This window comes from Tupaia chinensis, unplaced genomic scaffold (assembly GCF_000334495.1).
Source record: "Tupaia chinensis unplaced genomic scaffold, TupChi_1.0 Scaffold000671_1, whole genome shotgun sequence".
Classification (NCBI taxonomy): domain Eukaryota; kingdom Metazoa; phylum Chordata; class Mammalia; order Scandentia; family Tupaiidae; genus Tupaia; species Tupaia belangeri.
The window spans coordinates 609,978-630,994 of NW_006160193.1; the positions used below are offsets into that span (position 1 = coordinate 609,978).

Here is a 21,017-nt window from a genome sequence, read left to right on the forward strand (position 1 = left end):
TCACAGTGTATGTATATCTTTAGTTTTAGTAGATGGACTCTGGACTGTGACATTAATTTAGCTCACTCTTCGGAAATATTTCTTGATTTTTCATCAAGTGGTAGTATGTTAGACTGAAAGTATACCGAAGTAAGACAGATATAGAATATGTCCAAAGAGACTGACATGTACATCTAAAGGGTGTGCCATACGTGCTAAATGCGTTCAGGATGTATGTGATCTAGTTCTCTAACACTGCTCAGTGTTAGGATTAGATTCTTGAGTAGGTTTTGTTTGGGCTAGTTAGTAAGAAATCACCACAGATGCCATCATTCATATGTTCAGATTGCAGAAGAAACTGACTGCAGAATCTTTAGAATTTTGCACTGGAACCTAGAAGACAACGTGCCCTATTTTTATACATGTATTATTTTCTTAACTCTCCCTCCGTATATTCTGCATTGGTTTATCACATCAGGTTTTTTCAACTGAACTTGTGTCAATATATTATATCAAAACAAGTAAAAATTTATTTCTGAAGACCCTTATTTATATCAGTGGTTTATTGCATTACCTCTTTTGTACTTTTGATCTTTGAAAGTCAGCCTACTTTTTTTTATGTGGTAGGTGTGAGTATATGTGGGAGAGAGAGTGTGTGTGTGTGTGTGTGTGTGTGTGTGTGTGTGTGTTGTTTTAAACAGTTTCTCCGTGTTGTGTCCTGTTGCTTCAGCCTCCTGAGTACCTGCTTAGGCCTGCAGACATGCTCTACTGTGCCTAGCTCTTTAAGATGGGCCAGTAATGGAACCTGGGTCTCCGGTGTGTCCTCAGCCCGCCATGCAGCAGCATCCAGCATGTGCTACGACAGCGAGTCCTGCTTTTATTTAAGAGTCAGGCTGTGGGATACCTAGTTAGAATAACACGTTAGTATGTTTCTCTTTTGTCTTTTACACTGTTTTTGTGGCATTTGTGTTTATGGCTATACTATTTAATGTTCCTTTTTCTCCATTTCTTATATGTACAGTCAGTATAATAATACCTATGATTTATGATTATTGTAAGATTTAGAGATAATTCATTTGAATTATCCAACATAGAGCCCACTTAATAGTGATGGTATTAATTGTAATATATTCATTCATATGTAAAGGCTGTAAGTTATAATTAATGGTTAATTGATTCTTCCTGATGTAGATTCAGTTATTCATATTTTTATTCATTTAGGATTAATTGAATAAAAATAAATGATCATATTAATGCAAGAACTTCATGTCAATATTCATGTTCAGTGTTAGCCTTTCAGAGATGATTATTCTTTAAAGACTGACCTAGTCTTTCCCATCAGGACGTAAAGGTGTGATCCCATCTGCAAATACAGGTTAGAGGGCTGTTTTTCTACTCATGCTGTCGACCTGAGTCAACAGGTAGGTCTGACTTGTGCCGATCCTGTTGTAGAGAAGCGCTGGCAAGTTTCATACTAACAATGTTGGAAGTCACTTGGTATTTTATTTAATAAAGTTCTTTTTGTTATTCATGAAGAAACCTTTAAAATCTTTTTTATTTGATTTGATTTTTTTGAGGTTTTTGCCTTAGGTTGTGTGTGCTCACCAGAAAGAGAGAGACAGACAGTGAAGAGGAAAGTGAGAAATCCCTCCAGGCGGAATGACCACGTTGCAGTCCCTTCTCTGTTCCCTTCCTGGAATCTTGGGCACACACTCACATGTACCCGGTGTGAGTTTCCAGCCACCGAGTCCACACCAGTTGGCCATGTGGGAGTCCAGTGATGTAGCTGGTATGCCATCTGCTGGTCCTGTTTTAAAAATCTTCATTGAAAAATTAACCATATACCCAGTAATAAATTTAAACAATACAAAAGAGTAAAGAATGAGCAGTAAGCCATTCCTAAGGCATCTTTTACTGTTGATTGATTATGGTCTCCTAGTAATATGCTATGTATAGGGACATAGGGCTACCTTGTTGTCTAACTCCAGGGGCTGCCAATCATACATATTCTAGCATATACAGCAAATGTGTAATAGATCTTTTTATTTTAAGTTGTAGCACATCATTCTTGCCTTTTTTTTTCTCTTGACAATGTATCTTAGAGTCTATTCTGAGATATCCATGTATGTAGACATACCACATTAAAAATTTTTTGTGTTATATTGTGTTCTGTGAGTATGCTGTCATTCATTTAGTAACTCCTCTTGATGTAAATTAAAGATGTTTCTAGACTTCTGCAATTGTATACACTTCTGCAGTATTCTCAATTCTGAGATATTTATCTCTGTTCATTTGACAGGATGGGAATCTATCTATAGGGTAAATTGCTAGAAGTGGACTTGGTGAGCCAAAGGGGGTGTGCATTTAAAATTTTGATAGATAATGCCAAATTGGATGTGCCTTTCCTTCATACTCTTACCAACCCAGTGCATTTTGTAACTCTTTGAATTTAGCTAATCAGATAGCTAAAAAAATACCATTTAAATTGTAAATTAAGTCTCATTGTAATTTTAATTTGCATTTTATTAGTGAATGAAGCTAAGCCTATTTGCTATTGGTTTCTAGTATATGTTTTTAGTGAAGGAAAGGATGAAGAACAAAGTATATATGTATATAATATTCTGTTTATTATCTAAGTAGTAGAGGCTATGGATAAATATATTTTATTTATTATTTGAACAGAGAAAACAGGATAAACCAAAAACTAGTGAATGCCATTGAAGGGGGGACGGACAAGAAGGGGAGAAGGATAGAAGCCAGGCTTCTCTAATGCACCTTGTATTGTCTGGGCTTTGGAAACATGTACATGTCTTACAAAATTTTTAAAAACTTAAAGACAAAAAAAAAAACAATTAAATATTTAGATTAACATCATTAGGAACTAAAGATTTTTTTAATTTTAGTTTTTTACTCATGATAGTATACATGTTTGTACACATGCAGGAGACACAAGAGCACTTTTGATAGGAGATTGTCACTCTGCAATCTCCTTTCCTCAGTCCTCCAGCTCCTCAAAATCTTGGTGTATTTCAAGTGGGGATTGAACCTACTGTCAGCTATGTGGCTGACGAGCCCCCTCTTATATTTGTATATGAAACGATGGTATCTGGGGTTTGCTTTAAAATAATCTTGGGAGAGAGCCATGCTTGGGACAAACAAATGAAACAGATTGGCTCCGTGTTGATAGTTGCTGAAGCGGGGTGGTGTGTACATGGGCATCCATCCACTCTCCTACTTGATATGGATTTGAAAACTCCACTAATAGGAGGTTTCTTTAAAAGATGTTTGTATTTCTTTTTCTGGGACTTTGCCTGTCCATGTCATTTTCCCCACTGTTCTGTTGAGTCTATCTTGTTTTAAAATTTTAATTTAAAGAGTTCTTTTTTAATTGTATTTTTTCAGGTTTTTGCCATAAGGCATGTGCGCTCACCAGAGACAGACGAACAACAGAGAGAGAAAGTGAGAAATCACTCCCCTTTGGGGGATGGCCATGCTGTAATCCCCTGTCTTCCATTCTCCTCTCAGGGTTTTCTTTTCAAGACACCAGGTCTAGGACTTGGACCGCACAGCCAGCCATGTAGGAACCCGTGCCATAACCACACCACTGGCTGGATCCTAAAGGGCCCTTTAAAAACTACAAAAATTAACCTTTTGTCAGATGTTTTGCAGGTATATTTCATGTGTCTTTTGAGTTTATTCATGGCAATTTTTGCCTGTGAGAATTTTATTTTTTGTCAAATTTATCAATTTCTTTATGACTTGACTCTCCTGTGTGTTCCTTAGGGAAAACTTGTCTCTGAGATTCTGAAATTTCATTGATACTTCCATGAATTTTTTTAAAAAGAATTATTTAATTTTTAATATTAAAATTATTCTAATTTGACCAGAGACAGACAGAGAGAGAGAAAGGGAAAGTGAGAAAGCTAGCCACCAGGTCTGGGACTCAAACCATAGGCGGTCATGTGGGAGTCCAGTGCCCCAACCACCATGCCACCCGCCAGCCCCTTCATAAACTTTTTTTTTTTTTCTTTTGAGAGGTTTTCGCTATAGGGCGCGTGCGCTCGCCAGACAGACAGAGAGAGACAGAGAGACAGAAAGCGAGAAATCACTCCCCAGGGGGGATGGTCACGCCGCAGTCCCTTCTCTTCCATTCTGCTCTTGGGATCTTGGGCACGCACGCACACGCGCCCGGCGTGAGTTTTAAGTCACCGGGTCCGGGACGCGAACCGTGGTTGACTACGTGGGAGTCCAGCGACATAGCCATTATGCTAACTGCTGGTTCCCAACTTTTTAAATGACTGTAGTATACTTCTGATCTCCTTTGACCATGTGGTAATCTTAATTTCCTCTTAGAGTATTTAGAAATATTCTCCCTTAGGACTCTTATCCAAGAATTTAAGAAAAAATGTATTCAATAGCTATCCTGTGTACTATATTGATAGACTCAATAGTGAATTCCCAGAGAATTAACTGTAAACAGTTTGCTGATTCTTTTTGTACCCGATAGGAGAATTAATGAGAAATCTGTTACTTACAGTTTTAAAATATGCTAAATGTTATATAAAACTATTAGCAATATATTGAAAGTTCAAACTTTCTAATTTTAGAAAAATTTCAATGTATTCCTTTAGTTCTTTCCCTTGGGGCTAGGGTGCAGAAGCCAGGTGTTTGCACCCTTGGAAGTTGACTTTCAGGCTTGTTCCTCTCTTAGGTCTGGTTTTCCTCTCTAGGAAGCAAAGTAAGTTTCTAGTCTCTGATTTGTAGGAATAGATGAATGTTACTGTTATGTCTTCTTCATTGCTGATTCTGGGAGACGCGCTGGGACCCAGGGCTGGATCTAACCGCTACATGGAGAGTCAGAAAGAGGAAGTATGCAGCAGCAGAGACTTCCCTAATCTTTCTCTTCTGGGGGAAGTGGTGGCAGTGAGATGTCTTGGACTTGTGTTTGGAAATGTATCGTACTGTGTGTTCTCAGTTAAAAATTAATTCTGCAGTTACTGTTCCTCCTTTAGCACTTTCAGAAATCACTTAAGGAAATAAAAGTTGAAGAAGTACATTTGCTACTGTATTTTAAACATTTTACTCAGTATACCAAAATTTTAAAATCTAATGTTAATCATTTTTTTAATATAAATAAAAAAAATTCTGACAAGAAAGAAATTTTATTTCTCAGAAGATACCCACTTTCTTTTCCAGAGTTAGAAGCACAACTCTTCACCTAGTTCTTTCCAGCTTAGGTGTGAAAACATGACTAGTGTGACAATTGCTGCTAAAGATTGTATCACAGTTTGAGTTTAGCTTAATGTTTTTCAGGAATAAATCTATGAATTTATGGGATCATTAATTTTGGAGGTTCACTTCTATATTCTCATGGTTTATGGTCCTGTATTTTGACACTTATGCAGTTAATGTTACTAAAGGTATCATATAGCTATGGATATTTTTCATACTTTCATTTATTTGCATAGTTCTGTGGTTGAAGTCGGGATTGATTAGGTGTCCTTATCAGGAACCAGGAGGCAAGTCAGCCAGCCTTCTCACACTTCAGGATTTTATGTTAAGTAATATTGGTAATAAGTACACATTTTTTTTTTCCTAATGGAAATTTTTACAGTTCTCTCTAAATTGTAGGATTTGTGGGAACAAATGAAGAAAATATATGAAGATCCTCCATGTTTTGGAGACGTAGTTATAGAAATTCAGTTTCTGAATTTTTACCTTTCAGATGATTTCTTAGCTTAATAAAATGCATCAGTCAGCTTCTGAATAGTTCATTCTTTTACAAGAGGACTGTCTTTAGGGTACTACTTTTAGATTGTTTTTGATGTTAATTTAGCGAAGAGATGATGAAGTTCTCTGCTGACCAACTATCTCTTGTTTGAGTTTATTCTTTGACTTACTGAAGTTTGGCAGGAAGCTATTTATACCATGACATGTAATTTCTTCTTAATTCCAAATAAGCTTGAAATATATGTGAGTCATTTTGGCCAAGGGATATGATAGGATAGGAAAAAGTGACCTTTTTCTTGGCTCCTCCTGAATCATTTATTTGCTAATTTACGTTTTTTTTTAACCCAGTTTCTTAAATGCACTGTAAGGGGCCTTTTATTAAAATCATTAAGTACTTGTAGACTTGTATGTAACAGAGCAGTTGCACTGCAGATGAATGACTTAACGAAAAAAGAAACAGAAGCTAGAGTATGTAAGTAGGCCAGCGGTCCAGTCTGGGGTCGCAGCCCTCCGTGCTGTTAAAATACTCAAAAGCTGGGGCTGTGGAGTAGTGCCTTTTCTGTTCTCAGGTTCCACAGAGAAGGACAGGGACAGTTCCTGCCTTAGATGGTGGATAGTTACATAATTGAATTTACAGTTTTGCTCTGAACTTCCTGGCACTCATTGCAAAAGAGGAGAAACAGTTCCACAGTTTATGGTAGCTTAAAAACTTGCATCATGAAAAGAGGCACATTTTCTTCACTATGAATTTGACAGTTTGATTTTATAGAAGTCTGCAACTGTTCTCTGTCTTTAATAAGTAGTTTTATCAAAGGATTCAGAAACAGTCTTTACCTGGAAGGCTTTTTATTGATCCTTGTTTGAAACTGATGGTGTAATGTTAAATTGTAACTGCATTGGTGTTTTAGCATGATTGTGGGCAAAGGTTGCATTTTATTCATCTTTGAATTTCCAGCCTCTAACAGTTTCCTGAACAAATTTTGGGAGTGTTTTATAAATGCCTTTGGAATAAATGAGTTCAAGTGTTTAATTTCCTGGTGAACTAAATTGTCATAAAGAGAGAGTTTAGAAAATCCAGAGTAAGAGATGATTAGCATGCTTCCTAGACCATCTGTCACTAATATCAATTGTTTCTACTTGGCACTGCAGATTTGTTTTTTATGGGAGGGCAGATTGGATAAAGTTAAAAAAAAAAAAAGAGCTCCTGAATTACTCTGTACCCCATTTAGTGGCTAAAAGTCAGTACAATTAAAAGAATTGATCTTATTACTTGATAAAGGTGAATGCAGCCAACACTTACTCCAGTAGCAATACCATTGTAATTACTGGTAGCTGTTTCTACCTTGTCCCTTTGCAGTCCATTTTTGATGCAGCAGCCAGAGTGAACCTTTTAAAACACAAGTCAGGGCGTGCCACTTCTCTGCTGAGGCCTTCCAGTGACTTCCGTCCCACTCAGCTTTAGTTAGGGTCCTTACAGTGGCCGGCACTTTGTGTGCAGTGTGTCCTTTTATAGCTGATCTCGGTCAGTACTCCCGGTCCGGCTGATTCTCCAGCTGCTCCGGTGGAGTCTCTTCCTCTCGAGCACCTGCCTGGCTAGCATCCCTCATTACATTTTCTTTCTTTTTTTTTTTTACTTTCCAATTTTACCAGAGGGCATGTGAACTGACCCTGAGAAAGAGAGGGGAAAACTGAGGAAGCACCCCATATGGGCATATGCCAGTCTCTTCTCCATTTCTGCCTCCTTTCAGATTTGGGGTACATATGCTTACTCACCTAGCATGTCTCTCAATCCACCAGGTCTGGTCTAGAACTGTGCAGTCGGCCATATGGGATCTGGCCACTCGAGCCACCAAGCCCCACACTGGCCCCTTCATTACATTTTCACGTCTTTGCTTAAAGGCTACTTTCTTGTGAGGGTTTCTCAGATTGGTTTTCAATTTTATGCCCTCTTCACCCCACCCCTCAAATCCCCTGTTCCTGGTTTTTTTCTTTTTTCTTTTCCCCCACATTAGCTCTTACTACCCCTGGACACATGACATGTTTTAATTTTTTAAATGAGTTTTGTCTTCTGAATAAACTATAAGGTCTATGAGGGCAGAGCTTTTGTGTGTGTGTGTGTGTGTGTGTGTGTGTGTGTGTGTGTGTGTGTTTGGAGAGGTTTTTGCTATAGGGCTCATGCGCTAGCCAGAGAGACAGAGAGACAGAAAGTGAGAAATCAACTCCCTGGGGGGATGGCCATGCCGCAATCCCTTCTCCACCATTTTCCTCTTGGGATCTTGGGCATGCATGTACACGTGCCCAGTGTGAGTTTTAAGCCACTGGGTCTAGTCAAACCGCGGTCGACTCCGTGGGAGTCGACATAGCCATTATGCTAACTGCTGGTCCCGAGCTTTCGTGTTTTAGTTGTTGCTTTATCCCTGTTCTTGGCATAGTACGCTGTCAGTACGTATTGTTGAGAAATAAGTTAATGAAGAACATGCTGTGCATTGTAATAATGTATTGTAGGATTCAGTGAGGCTCCATATTCTTATTTTAAGTTCAAAAAGGGGTAGAGCATGGTCCAAGTTTTCATACTATCAAAAAATCGTAAACCATTCACCTGAATAGTGCTCCCAGATTACTAAGGTTCAAGTCAAATGGAAAACAAGGCCTTGTCCTACCTTCTCCTTTTCAGGAGTGGAATGCCCTATGAATCCTACCTGCGCTGAAATGACTTGTGATGAAGGCACTGAAGAAGCACTTAACATTTTGGATTGGAATCAGGCTATGTAGTTCACTTATAGATGGAATGTTCTTTGAGAATAGACTTAATGCATAGTAGCAAAAATATCAAAAATTAAGAACTTTGGTGAGAATTAGGTGAGTGGGCGAATTCTTCACTTAGGTGTTCAGAGTTTAATTTTTATTTGGCTTGAAGCATTGGGAGCTAACATGCAAGTATGAATAACGTTCCCTACCTTGTGGAAGTATGTTTCCCCTTTTGCCATAGTCAGAGTCCTGAAGGTTCCTTCCAGGCTCTGCCTGGTCTGTTGCTTCTCCTCTCCTCTGTTGCTCCACAGTAGCCACACTGGTGTCATAACTCGTCCTTGTCCTCGTTGGTTGCCAAGTTTGTTTCTGCCTTAGGATCTGTGTACAGCTTATCTCTGCCTGGGCTATCTGCCCCAGATGTTCCCATGGTCACCTCCTCACCTCCTTTAAGTCTTTGCTCAGATGAGCATCTCCTGAAGGAGGCCGACCATGAGCACTCCGTTTAATGCCAATTACCCCTGCCACTTGGCACCCTCTGTCTGCCATCCTCCTTCACCTGATTTCCTTTTCTTTAAACATAGCCACTACATTTTGTAAAATATTAGTAACTTTGTAAAATATTTGTAACTTACCCATTTTTTAAAAAAAGAATTATTTATTTAATTCCATTCATTATTGTTATTTTTTAATTTGACTAGAAGAGAAAGGGAAAGCGAGAAAGCAAGCCACCACATCCAGGACTCGAACCATGGTAGGCTATGTGGGAATCCAGCACCCTTATGCACCACACCACCTGCCGCCGGCCCCTTTACCCATTTGTTTTTGTTCTCTCTTCCTGCAAGAATGTAAATGTCGAAAGGGCGGGACATTCCTTTTGTTCTGTGAGGTGTAGTAAGTGCCTAAAATAGTGCTTGGCACAGGGTAAATTATCAATAGCTATTTGTAGAGTGAGTGACTGAATGAATGAACAAACCACTTGTCTTCATAAGTTTATAATTCACAGTTAATATTTATTACTATAGTAACTAGTAGATTTATGTAGTTAGCTCCAATAAGAACAGCATTTGAAAAATACTACTTGCAGTACGTTTCTAATTTTGTGTGTAGATGAAGCGATAGCGACTCTAGTCACCAAGACCGTACTGGTATTATTTTCAACTTAATTTCCATGCCTTGTCTGGACCTGTTTTCTTTTTTTAGATTGTGATTAAAAAATATATAGCAATTACTACTTTAACCCTTTTTAAGTGTACAGTGCAGTAGTGTAAGTGGTTATGAAACATTTATCTTGCACATTTTAAACTTCATGCTATTAAACAATTCCCCTTTTGTCCTTTCTCCAACTACTGACAACTACCATTGTACTTTTTTTTCTTCAGTGAATTTGACCACTTTAGGTATCTCCTATAGTAGAATCTTACAGTATTTGTCTTTTGTCACTGGCTTATTTTGCATAACATGATGTCCCCAAGATTTATTCATGGTGTAGGTTATGTTGCAATTTCTTTGTGGGTGTGTGGTTCTTATTTTTTATGTCACTGGGCCTGTGAGGGACAGAGTGAGAGAAAACTCTCCAGTGGGGTGTTGTCATGCTGCAATCCTTTTTTCCATCTGGATTTTGGGTATGCACCTACACATACCTAGAGAGCTTTTCAAGCTTCCATAGCCAGATTTTGAGCCACAGTTGGCTATGTTAATGTTACAGAGTGGCCCAAATTTTCTCTCCTTTGTAAGGCCAAATACTAATCCATTGCATGTATATACCACGTTTTATTTATCCGTTTGTCTGGTGATGGACATTTGGGTTGCTTCTCCCTCTTGGCTGTTGCGAATAGTGCTGCTGTGAACATAGGTGTGTAGATCTCTTTGAGATGATAAGCTCTTGAGATCTGTTATCTTAAAGGGAACAACATGTATTACATGCAGTAAAGAGGTATGACCTCTGTAGCTTCAGAGTTTATATCTGATTGGGAAAAGATAGATCTTTGAATATGGGAAAAAATTTCAAAAAATGTAATGGGGGTTATGTGTGAGAAGAGGCTGTACATTACAAAGAGTGGAGATAAGAATTTGTTCTGTCATGCTAGTGGAATAGTGAATAGTCCAGCTTGTTCAAAATTGTTCTTGAATCTGTGTTTTTATATAGTATAAAACATATCAGAGAAGCATACGACTTTAGGGAAAATTTCATAGAAGTACACGATAGCTCCCCTGGGATGAACAGATGGCGCAATGGTTATGGCACTGGACTCCTACACGGCCAACTGTTGTTCGAGCCCCAGACCGAGAGGCTTGAAATTCATGCTAAGCGCGTGTGCTTGTATGCCCAAAATCTCTAGAGGAGAATGGAGGAAAAGGGATTGTGGAGTGGCCATCCCCCTTGGGGAGTGTTTTCCGCCTTCTGTCTCACCATCTCTGTTTCTCTAGTGAGTGCATGTTCCATATAGCAAAAATCTCTCTCTATAAAAAAAAGTGTGTGTGTGTGTGTGTGTGTGTGTATGTATGTATGTGTGTATATACACACACACACACACACACAAAAAAAAACCCTAAAGGAATTTACATGAATAACCATTTTAGGGGAAAATGTATGAGTAGTTGTGCAGTATATAATGAGCTACATAGAGCATTATAATTTCCTAGTTTGGGTATGATGAATTCATAGAGCTTATTAAGTGTGTCATTGTTGTGATTCAAGCTTTTTTTCTCTCTTCAGCATAAGACTTAAAAAAAAATTCCAAATTTGAATCCAGGACTTGAAAAATGCCAGTTGTCTAAATACAGTACCATATTGTGATAAATATAGCTATTGAAATTTCTAAAATCTATTCACAAAACTTTATCTTAATATTCATAGCAGAACTTTTTTGGAATGTTATCTGAAAAACAGAGGACCATTTTATCATCAGAGCTGACTATTAATTAGGGTATTGTTTCAGATATAAAAGTTGATCTGCCACTGAAATTCTATTTGAATATGTATAGTTCCAAGCTTGCTTTGTGTATTTAATAACTTTAGTACCATAATTACTCTGTTTACAATTAAATTTTGGTGAATATGCTAATATGGACTATACCAGTGAGTGATTTCAGCAAAGGGCAGTATTGATTTGCATCTTGATGTGCTTTTCAATTGCATCTGCTCTTCATTTATATCAGAGGGAAAAGAAGTGGTCAAATTATGTAATGGATTATGGAATGATAAACTTTTCTTTGAAACCTCTCTGTTTCATTGGCTACTATCATAGAACATTTGAGCCAGGGAGGCCGAAATTACACAGAAAGCTTTAGTTTGGTTAAGGTTTGTATCCTCTGGTATTCTTTTTTTTTTAATTTTCAGAGGGTGAGTGTAGTCAATAGTGATACAGGCAGAAGGCACCCCTGTATGGGGTATGGTCTCATGAATCCTTTCTCCATTTCTGTATCCTGGTGGGATTTTGTGCATATGCACACATACGCTGGGTGTTTTCTCCAAGCTGTTGGGAATGGGATTCAGACTGCAGTTGGCTGTGTAGGATCTGGTTCCCTTAACCACACTACGGGCTTGGGCCTCTCCTGTATATTCTTTAATAGAAATGTCACTGCAGGTGTTGGTTTCACAATTAGAAGAAACCTCTAACATACAAAGCAGTTATTTAATTTGAACTCATATTTTTAGTTTTCTGTAACTCACCAGCTTACTGGCAAATGCTTGCAGTTGTTTATTTATTTATTTATTTATTTATTTATTTATTTATTTATTTATTTTTTGAGCAGAGACTTTTGGTTTTAAATAATTAACCTGTTTTCTTTCAGTAATTGCCTGAAAAGCAATAAGGAGATTGAGAAACACACATTTCTTATTCTTAAAAACCAGGCAAGTTCTGTAACCCTCAACTAGAGACTAAGAGGGGCTGTCAAAATGCAATCAAAGTCCTGTAGGGGAATGGGAGGATCCCAAAGGGGACAGTCTGGGTCTGAGACACAGGCTGGCAGAATGGTGTTCTCCAGAGAATGGCACCCCCTGAGTATGCATACACCAGTATGCTGCACTTGGAAGAGTAGCAATGGTGTTGTGTTGCAAGAAGGAGGCACCAGGGAACTATATATTGTGAGATGAGAAATGCACTGTATGTCTCCGTTGTTATACAGGTGTGTATACATGTGGAAGACTTGCTCGATTATACACTCATGCATGTTGGTGGGGTGCTGCCTCTCAATTCTTGGTTAACCCTTTGCTCTGTAATACTCGAGCAAGACCTTGTGAGCATTTTCTTTCCAGAGTGACGTTAGGTTTTGTCCTTAGCAGGTAAGGAACGGGTATACGTCCTTAGCAAAGGAAGGTGCTCTCTTGCCCTGTGCTTGCTCATTTTCTTTCTTGCTTACGGTGTCATTGCCGGCTGTGCTTACTCTCATGTGTTTCTTTAGTGCCCCACAGGTGCTTCTTGTTCCACCAGTGTCCAGCGGAGGGATTCCTATGGACAACTCCAGCCCCCCAGCAGAACCTCACTGCCACCCAGTGGGCTGTCGCCACAGCCTGCCCTTTCTTTTTTATTTTATTTTATTTTATTTTTTTCTGAGAGGTTTTTGCTATAGGGTGCTTGCGCTCGCCAGAAAGACAGAGAGACCAAAAGTGAGAAATCACCCTCCAGGAGGGATGGCCACGCAGCAATTCCTTCTCCATTCTCCTCTTGGGATCTTGGGCATGCACGCTCATGTGCCCGGCGTGAGTTCAAGCCACCAGGTCTGAGAAGCTAACAGTGGTCGACTACATAGGAGTCTAGTGACATAGCCATTACTCTAACTGCTGGTCCCACAGCCTGTCTTTTCTTGGGGTGGTTCCTTTATTGAGTATTCCTCCTCAGCCTTGGAGATAGTAACTGCTCCCTACATTTGTTAGTTCCATGTTCCTTACAGTGATCTTTTATTCCTTTTAGTAGTTAGCCACCTTTTTACAAATTAATAATTTTTGCGACCAGCAGATGGCGTAATGGTTATGTCGCTAGATCCCCATGTAGTTGACTGCAGTTTGCGTCTTGGACCTGGTGGCTTAAACTCATGCCAGGCGCATGTGTGTACGTGCCCAAAATCCTAAGAAGAGAATGGAGGAGAAGGGGTTGCAGTGTGGCCATCCCCCTGGTGGGTTTCTTGCTTTCTGTCTCTCTGCCTCTCCGGCAAGCACATATGCCCTATATCAAAAATCTCTCAAAAACAAAACACTCCCAAAAAACAAATTGACAATTTTTTATATTAAGTTATCCTGTTTAAGGATTTGAGTAGCTTACTATGATATTTTCACGTAAGTGAAACAGTAAATGATAAACATATATCTTGATTAATTTTTAGAAAGTGAATTTGCACCAAAACCAGGATATAAGACATTGCCAGATCCCCAGGAATCTTCCTCATGTTGCCTTCTCCCCACTCTTAGTCATTTCCTCCCCAAAATGGTGTTGGTGGTCAATCACTTTTATTTTTAATTAATATAAATATATGTAGATGGAATCGGAAATACATCCTATTTTGTTTGTTTTTTTTTCTCAACATTGTCAGACATTGTATATAAAATTTTTTTAGGTTGTTTTGATTACTTATAGCTGTAAACTTTTTTGGAAGCATGTTTTTCTTGAATGTACTTTTCTGAAGGGGTATTTTCTCTTTTTTTAATTATCAAGTTTGTTTGGTACCCGACCTTTGATCATTATCTCTTGTTGAGCTTTATGCAATTAGTTTTCCTTTATGTACAGTTAGTTTTAGATGCTGTGGCTCAGGTTAACTTTGTGTCATTCTCTAGAGCTCCCTTTTCATTTGTTTTTCTGTAGCGTTCCAAAATCTGGAAGCTAACTCATAGACCCATTTTTATTTTAACTTTTCCCTTTATTTGTATGGATCTTCAAAAAGCACATGAAAATGTGTATTCTGAGAAAATTGTGCATAGTTTTAAAAATTGTTTTACACAAAATAAACTCATACTAATATGTTATAGCATGTGCGAACAAGATCAAGTTTGAGGTACTAAGAAGAACAAAGGTGGCAATTAGAAAAGAGCTCTAAGAGCAAAATGAATTTTGCAAAGATTGAAACAAGAACAGAGATCAAATTTATAGTGAAAGAATGATGAAGTCACTGTTGCTTTACAAAGATTTTATGTGGATAATACCTCAAAGAAATTAGTTTACAATTTCTTGGGTAATTCAGGGTTTTTTTGTTTTTTAATTGCCAGGGAGATTACTAGAGGGAGACAGAGAGAAAGAGGGAGGGAGAAGACAACGCCCCCTCCAGTGGGCATCGTCATGTCACAGTTCCCTCTCCATTTCTCCATCCTGTTAGGATTTTGGGCACACATGCATACATGTGGGGCAAGTTTTTGAAATAGTTGGGGCTGTGACTCAAACCATAGTCAGCTTGTGGGATCTGGCTCCCCCAACCACCAGGCCCCAGGGCTGGCCTGGTAACTTTTTAAGAAGGGATGAGATGATGTTGAAGATAACACCCACGGAGGTGGGTCATTCACATCCATTTGTGAGCAAAAAATATTTTTTCTGGCCCTAATAAAAAGGACAATTAACTGCAGAAAAAATAGACAACTCTGTAGACTTCTCATTTGGTTCAGTTTACACAATTTTGACTGAGAAATCGAAGTTAAACATACTTTCAGTGGTGCGGGTACCAAAACTGTTGGATCCGTATTTGCAGACAAGAGCAGAGGTTTCAAGGGAAATTTTAAACAAGTGTAATCAGTATCTGGAAGCATTTCTCTGAAGAATTTTTGTTTTTAGAGGTTTTTGCTACAGGGCACATGTGCTCGCCAGAACGACAGACAGACAGACAGAGAGACAGAAAGCGAGAAATCACCCCATGGGGGGGATGGCCACACTACAATCCCTTCTCCTCCATTCTCTTGGGATCTTGGGCACACATGCGCAAGCAGCCCGTGTGAGTTTAAGCCACCAGGTCTGGGACTTGAACCGCAGTCGACTACATGGGAGTCCAGCGACATACCTATTACGCCAACTGCTGGTCCCATCTCTGAAGAATTTAACAGAAGACAATTTGATCCTGAAAACACAAGGCAGTGGTTACCAAGAGGTGGAAGTGGTTTAGTCAAAGCAAAAGTGGATTGGTTACGAGCAAATGTCATGGCAACAGTTGCTTAGGTTGCTCAAGGCATTTTGCCTGCTGACTTTCTTGAAGGCCAAAGAATGACAACGTGTTTATGTAAGAGTCTTTTGAGAAAGTTAGTTGAAGTTTTAGTAGAAAAGCACAGAAGAAAGCTTTACCAGAAGGTCCTTTTCCACCAGGGCAATGCTCCTGCTCATACCTCTCAACAAACAAAGGCTAGTTTGGGAGAGTTTCTATGGGTATCCACCTTATTGTATTGACTTGGCTCCTTCCAACTTCCCAATCTTAAAAAAAAATATCTTCAAAGGACACCCATTTTTCTTCAGTTAGTGTAGAAAAGACTACATTGATATTATTAAATTCTAGGGACCTTCACTTCTTTAGGGATGGACTAAGTGGGTGTATCATATCATTGCTTACAAAAGTATCTTGAACTTGATGGAGATTATGTTAAGAAGTGAAGTTTGTGTCAATATTTTTTATGTTTATGTATATTTTTTGGGGGGTGAGAAATTTTGCTATAGGGCATGTGTGCTCGCAAGGGAGAGAGAAAAAGAGAGAGAGAGAAATCACCCCCCTCCCTCCCCATGGAGAATGGCTAGACCACAATCCCTTCTCCTTCATTCTCCTCTTGGGATTTTGAGAACACATGCACATGCGCCCAGTGTGAATTTCAAGTCACCAGGTCTGGAAACTCGAACTACAGTCAACCACATGGGAGTCTAGCACCTTAACCACTATGCCATCTGTTGGCCTTTTGTATTTCAATTCCATTTATTTCAATTCCATTTTTTTTTTTTTCTTTACAAACTCTGTGAAGGCCTCTCGTATTTTCCTTGTGATGCTCCCTTTGGATCCCAGCCCAAGAGTTTATCTTCAGTATGAGGATGAGGCCTTGTCTGAGAGTACTTTGGCTGGTTAGTTTGTGAGTTGTAGAGTCCGGCTGTTGCAGCATCTTCATATCTTACCATGAACCCCTTGCATTCAACTGCTGTTGGGGCGTGCAGAACCCTCCTAGTTTTAGCTGCTGTTCTCACAGTGTCTCCTGTGCTTTCTAAGAAGTACCTCCTTGTAATTTCATGGCTGTTAGGCTTGTCAGTTATACCAGACTTCCTCCTACTTCCTTTATAGCTGCTGGTACCCTGTAGATCTTGTTGCTCCCCCATAGATGTATATTTTGTCTTCATGGTCCTAGGGGATACTGCTCCCTAGTTTTGTTTTAGGTGTCACCCATGGATTTTGCAATTTCTCCAGTTGTCCTATCTAGTTTTAGGGGGGCAGTTCAGGGTGTGCTGCTACCCCTACCAGTGTTAACTGTCAGGAGTGGTGGTTTATGTGAGTATTTACTAGACTGACAGTGATGATGCCATTCCGTTTGAGACTAAAAGAAAGTAATTCCTAGTCTTACTTAACTGCACTTAATTTCAGTTAACTTACACGAATAAAACTAAAGATTAAAGCAAATGGCTTTATCTGGAGAAAAACACTTTTTATTTACCACAATTTGTATTGAGTCGATGCTGAGCCAGAATATTTCATTTCTGAAGTATTATTGTCACTTCTGGAAAGGAATTTCAGAAAAACACAAAAGATTGTTCACTATTTTGAGTTCCAGAAAAATAAAATTTAGAAGGTATCTATTTTATTATTTGAAAGTACTGTGGGTGTTTGTTATTTCTTTTACTTGGTCTACTCCCACAGGTGTACAAGTCATATTTTTTGGTGTTTCGAGTCCAGACTGTCATGATTGACACTGAAATTTCATTCAGCAAGATTTACCATGATTAAAAACACATCAAGAAAATTAATTGATAAGTAACAAAGGCACATTCATTTATTTTCAAGATGTTTTTGTAAATTTAAATATGCATTAGTATTTTATAGAAAGAAATTAAACTTAAAAATCCCAGTAATGGCCAATGGGCGTAGCAGTGAAATGCAGTGCTCTGTGAAACTGGTCTACATGGGACGGCTCCTGGTTTGTATCTGGAGAGCTCCCTGAGCATGCCAGGCACGTGTGTGCCCATGATCCGGGGTGTGGGTACTGACTGTCTCTCTTTCTCTGTCTTTCTGCTTGTCGAATAGGTAAGAACATTTACATATATAGTGTTTGTATATGTGGAGTGATGGTGGGTATTTGCTAAAGTTCCCAATCCAGTGTAATATGTATGCAGTTAGAATATCTAGGCTCATAAAAAAACAACAAAGCCCTGGAATTTGACAGAAAGTGGATGAATATGGAAGTTCTGTTGCTGACTGAAGCAAGTCAGGCTATGAAAGAGAGACACTGTATGTTTCCAGTTACCACATACCGATTGTCCGCCCTCTATGGCAGAAACTGAAAGACTGGAGGACATACAAGCATTAAAAATTGTTATGGACATTAGAGCCAAAGTGTAAAGAGTGTGGGAGGGGAAAAGTGTAGGAAAGGAAATTTGGGGAAAAAAATAGAGGTAAGACATTTGTCGGACACAGATATGATTTATTATTTGTTGATGAGGACATGCATAATATTCTCAACCGGGCTGGACTGAGGTGTATATCTTGCTGGGTAAAGTCTCTTTACAGTCTAAAGGATGTATGGTGATTTAATTTATAAATAATAATTAAAATGAGTAAAAAACCAATTGCACTAAAAAAGATACTATCTAGGCTCAAACTGAACTAATTATGTAATATAAATTGTTGCCAATTAATAGACTTATTTCATCTGAATAGCCATTTCTAGTATTGCAGACTTTCTTAAAAATTCTTGTCATCCTTCTTTGCTATATCTCTGTTACATTTTGGGAATGTAGGATCCTAACAAGTATTTATTTTACTTTTTTATTCAGTTATTAGTTATAGAACTGACAAGCATATCTAGGCTTGTGCGTGTGTGTACACATACACTCACACACATTGAGTTCATTCAGTGAAGTGAGTCATTCTTGAGAGCACTTAAAGCCCAGAGAGAAGTGACTTGATCAAGATTACCCAACTATCCAAGACTTTTGATTCCAGTCCAGTGCTCTTTCACAAGAAAACACTGATTTCCCTGAATGCTATGCTAAACTTAGGCTCTGGTCAGAAAAGTAAACAGGTTCAGCTAATGGTAGGTAGTGAGAGGGGAAACATGAATGCTGGCTGTCACCAGCTTTGCCTTTCCTGTGAGCCTGAATGACTAAACAGCCACAATTTCTCCTAGGCAGTCGTCAGTGCAAGTACTGATTCCTTTTCTCATTTGGTCTGTCTTACGTTTTCAGTCTCTGTGGTGTGTACTTATGACATCAGTATAGACCTTTATAATCTCATTGCATTACTATAAGCTGTGCCTTCTTACTGGGTGCACCTTTCCCCCTTGATAGCTACAGCAATTTTATGTTTTGTTTGTTTTGCTTTTAATATTCATAGGTGATATTGAGCCACTGGACCTTAGCTTAATATTTTCTTGGAAGTAATTGCATAGATCATTTTATTTATTGTCTCCTCTCCAAAATTAAGAACTAATTGAATAGTATTTGAGCCATTTTAAATCAGAATCAGCATATGTCTTTTAAACATCATCTCTGGAAGCTTTCCTTAGGGGAAGATGTTTTGAATCCTTCTAATATTATACTTATGATTGTTTCTTTGTTTTGCATTATAGCGAAAATGCCTCGTGTAAAAGCAGCGCAAGCTGGAAGACAGGGCCCTGCAAGGAGACGTCTTGCAGAACAGTTTGCAGCTGGGGAGATAATAACTGACATGGCGAAAAAAGAATGGAAACTTGGATTACCCATTGGCCAAGGTGGCTTTGGTTGTATTTATCTTGGTAAGCAAGCGTATGACTACCTCTGATTGTCAACACAAAGATTTATATGCTTTCTTATCAAAACAGTTTCTCAATTATGAGCTATTGCAGGAAGTTCCTAATAATCTGCAGTCAATTTAATATTGCGTGATGAAGCAAAAATGCATCTCTGGCACAGGAATGGAGAAGATTGCTAATTTAATCACAGTAGATAGAAGAAGGATAAATTATCTGTAAGATGTCATTAGTGAGCACTACAGCTTTAGATTTTTACGATATTCTATAAAGTCTTAAATCTCTTTTGTGACCCAAGGAAAATCACGTACATCTTTTATCTCCCATTTTCACCCAGTTAGAAAGTATTGCTTTTGCATTTGTCTGAGTTGGGAATTTTCAGATCTTTCATAGGTGTTAATTTTTTTTTTTTCTATGCAACACTGGTAGTCATCATGTTGGAATTAGGGAAATGACTTAGAAACTATATTTTAAGTTTGAAATGGTAACTAGTATACTTACCTAGACATTTTTTGAGATCCATTGTAGAACTCTGAAATTCTGTAGGTTGACTGATTTATCTATTTAAAAGAATGTTTGACCTGATTGCTTCTGACACACTCTGTATCACCAAGAATGCAGTGCAATTTATGTTTACTTTTGATATTTCTTTTAACTTCTATTTTCTTACTCTATCTCTAATTTTGATTTAATTAATTTTAAAATTTCTGCCATGGAGTTTCATACAGTTTTATTGGAACTCTTTTCTTTCAAGCAACATCTTATTCATAGTATTAATATTGTAACAGATTAACATCACCTGGAAACTTACCAGAACTGCACATTCTTGGGCCCCACTTCAGAACTGTAGGAAGAAAGTTTGAAGAAGTTCTCAGGTGATTCTGATGCATGCTCAAGTTTGAGAACCACTGGCCTAGATAATGCCAAGGGCCCTTACTCAAGGAGTCCCACTTAGCCTTCTCTGGGACTAATGGGCTATACTTGGTCAGCTGTAGTCTCTGGGGCTGTCTTCATGAAACATAGCTTAAAATGTAACGCTTTACTTTATAAGTATGACACCTGTAGGTTGTGGCACCTGACTTTGCAAAATATGTGTTGATTCTCTGGTTTTGTTTAGAGCTGAACTCATTTCAGTAAAGTAGACTCCATCTGACTGAAGGTGAAAACCTTCCTAAACCGTGGAATAGTAGTAGCTGTATTAGCTAGGTTTATATTGGCCTTGTGACTGTACACAATGTGATTATAGGCAATGGTGGACTACATAAGCTATCTCTGCTGTAGGATATGTGGATCTGTGACATCTCATATCACTGGAAATTTGTCTCTTAACAGGTAGATTCTTTTTTTTTTTATTATTATCATAATCTTCTTTATATTACATTGGATTACATATAACTTTACATTGACTTCCATTGCTTTTTCAAAAGGGAATGCCATGCATGTCAGTCAATACAGAGGCATCGATCTCCCCGCTTTATCATTCAAAGTCTTTTCCATGCATTTCCCAATAATTATTATTATTATAATTTTTAAAACAGTCAATCACTATTTCTCATTTTGCTTGTTAAAAGACTTCACCCATCATGAAATACTTCGCAGACCAGTCCGGTTGAGAATACTACACACGTCATCATCAACAGATAGATAATAAACCATATCTGTTTCTCACTAA

General features: G+C 38.4%; 1 protein-coding gene across 3 annotated transcripts in view; it reads left to right on the forward strand.

Moving 5' to 3' along the window:
- Positions 1-753: 753 nt before the first annotated feature.
- VRK1 (VRK serine/threonine kinase 1) overlaps positions 754-21,017 on the forward strand; it is a 68,588-nt gene continuing 48,324 nt past the window's right edge. The window contains exons 1-2 of one of the 3 annotated variants that reach the window (XM_014592204.2): positions 754-899; positions 19,187-19,351. In XM_014592204.2, coding sequence (XP_014447690.1) covers positions 19,192-19,351 — 160 coding nt within the window. In that variant the 5' untranslated portion in view covers positions 754-899; positions 19,187-19,191. The remainder of the gene's footprint in view (positions 900-19,186; positions 19,352-21,017) is intronic. The other 2 variants (XM_014592203.2, XM_006159972.3) reach the window with 2 other exon arrangements.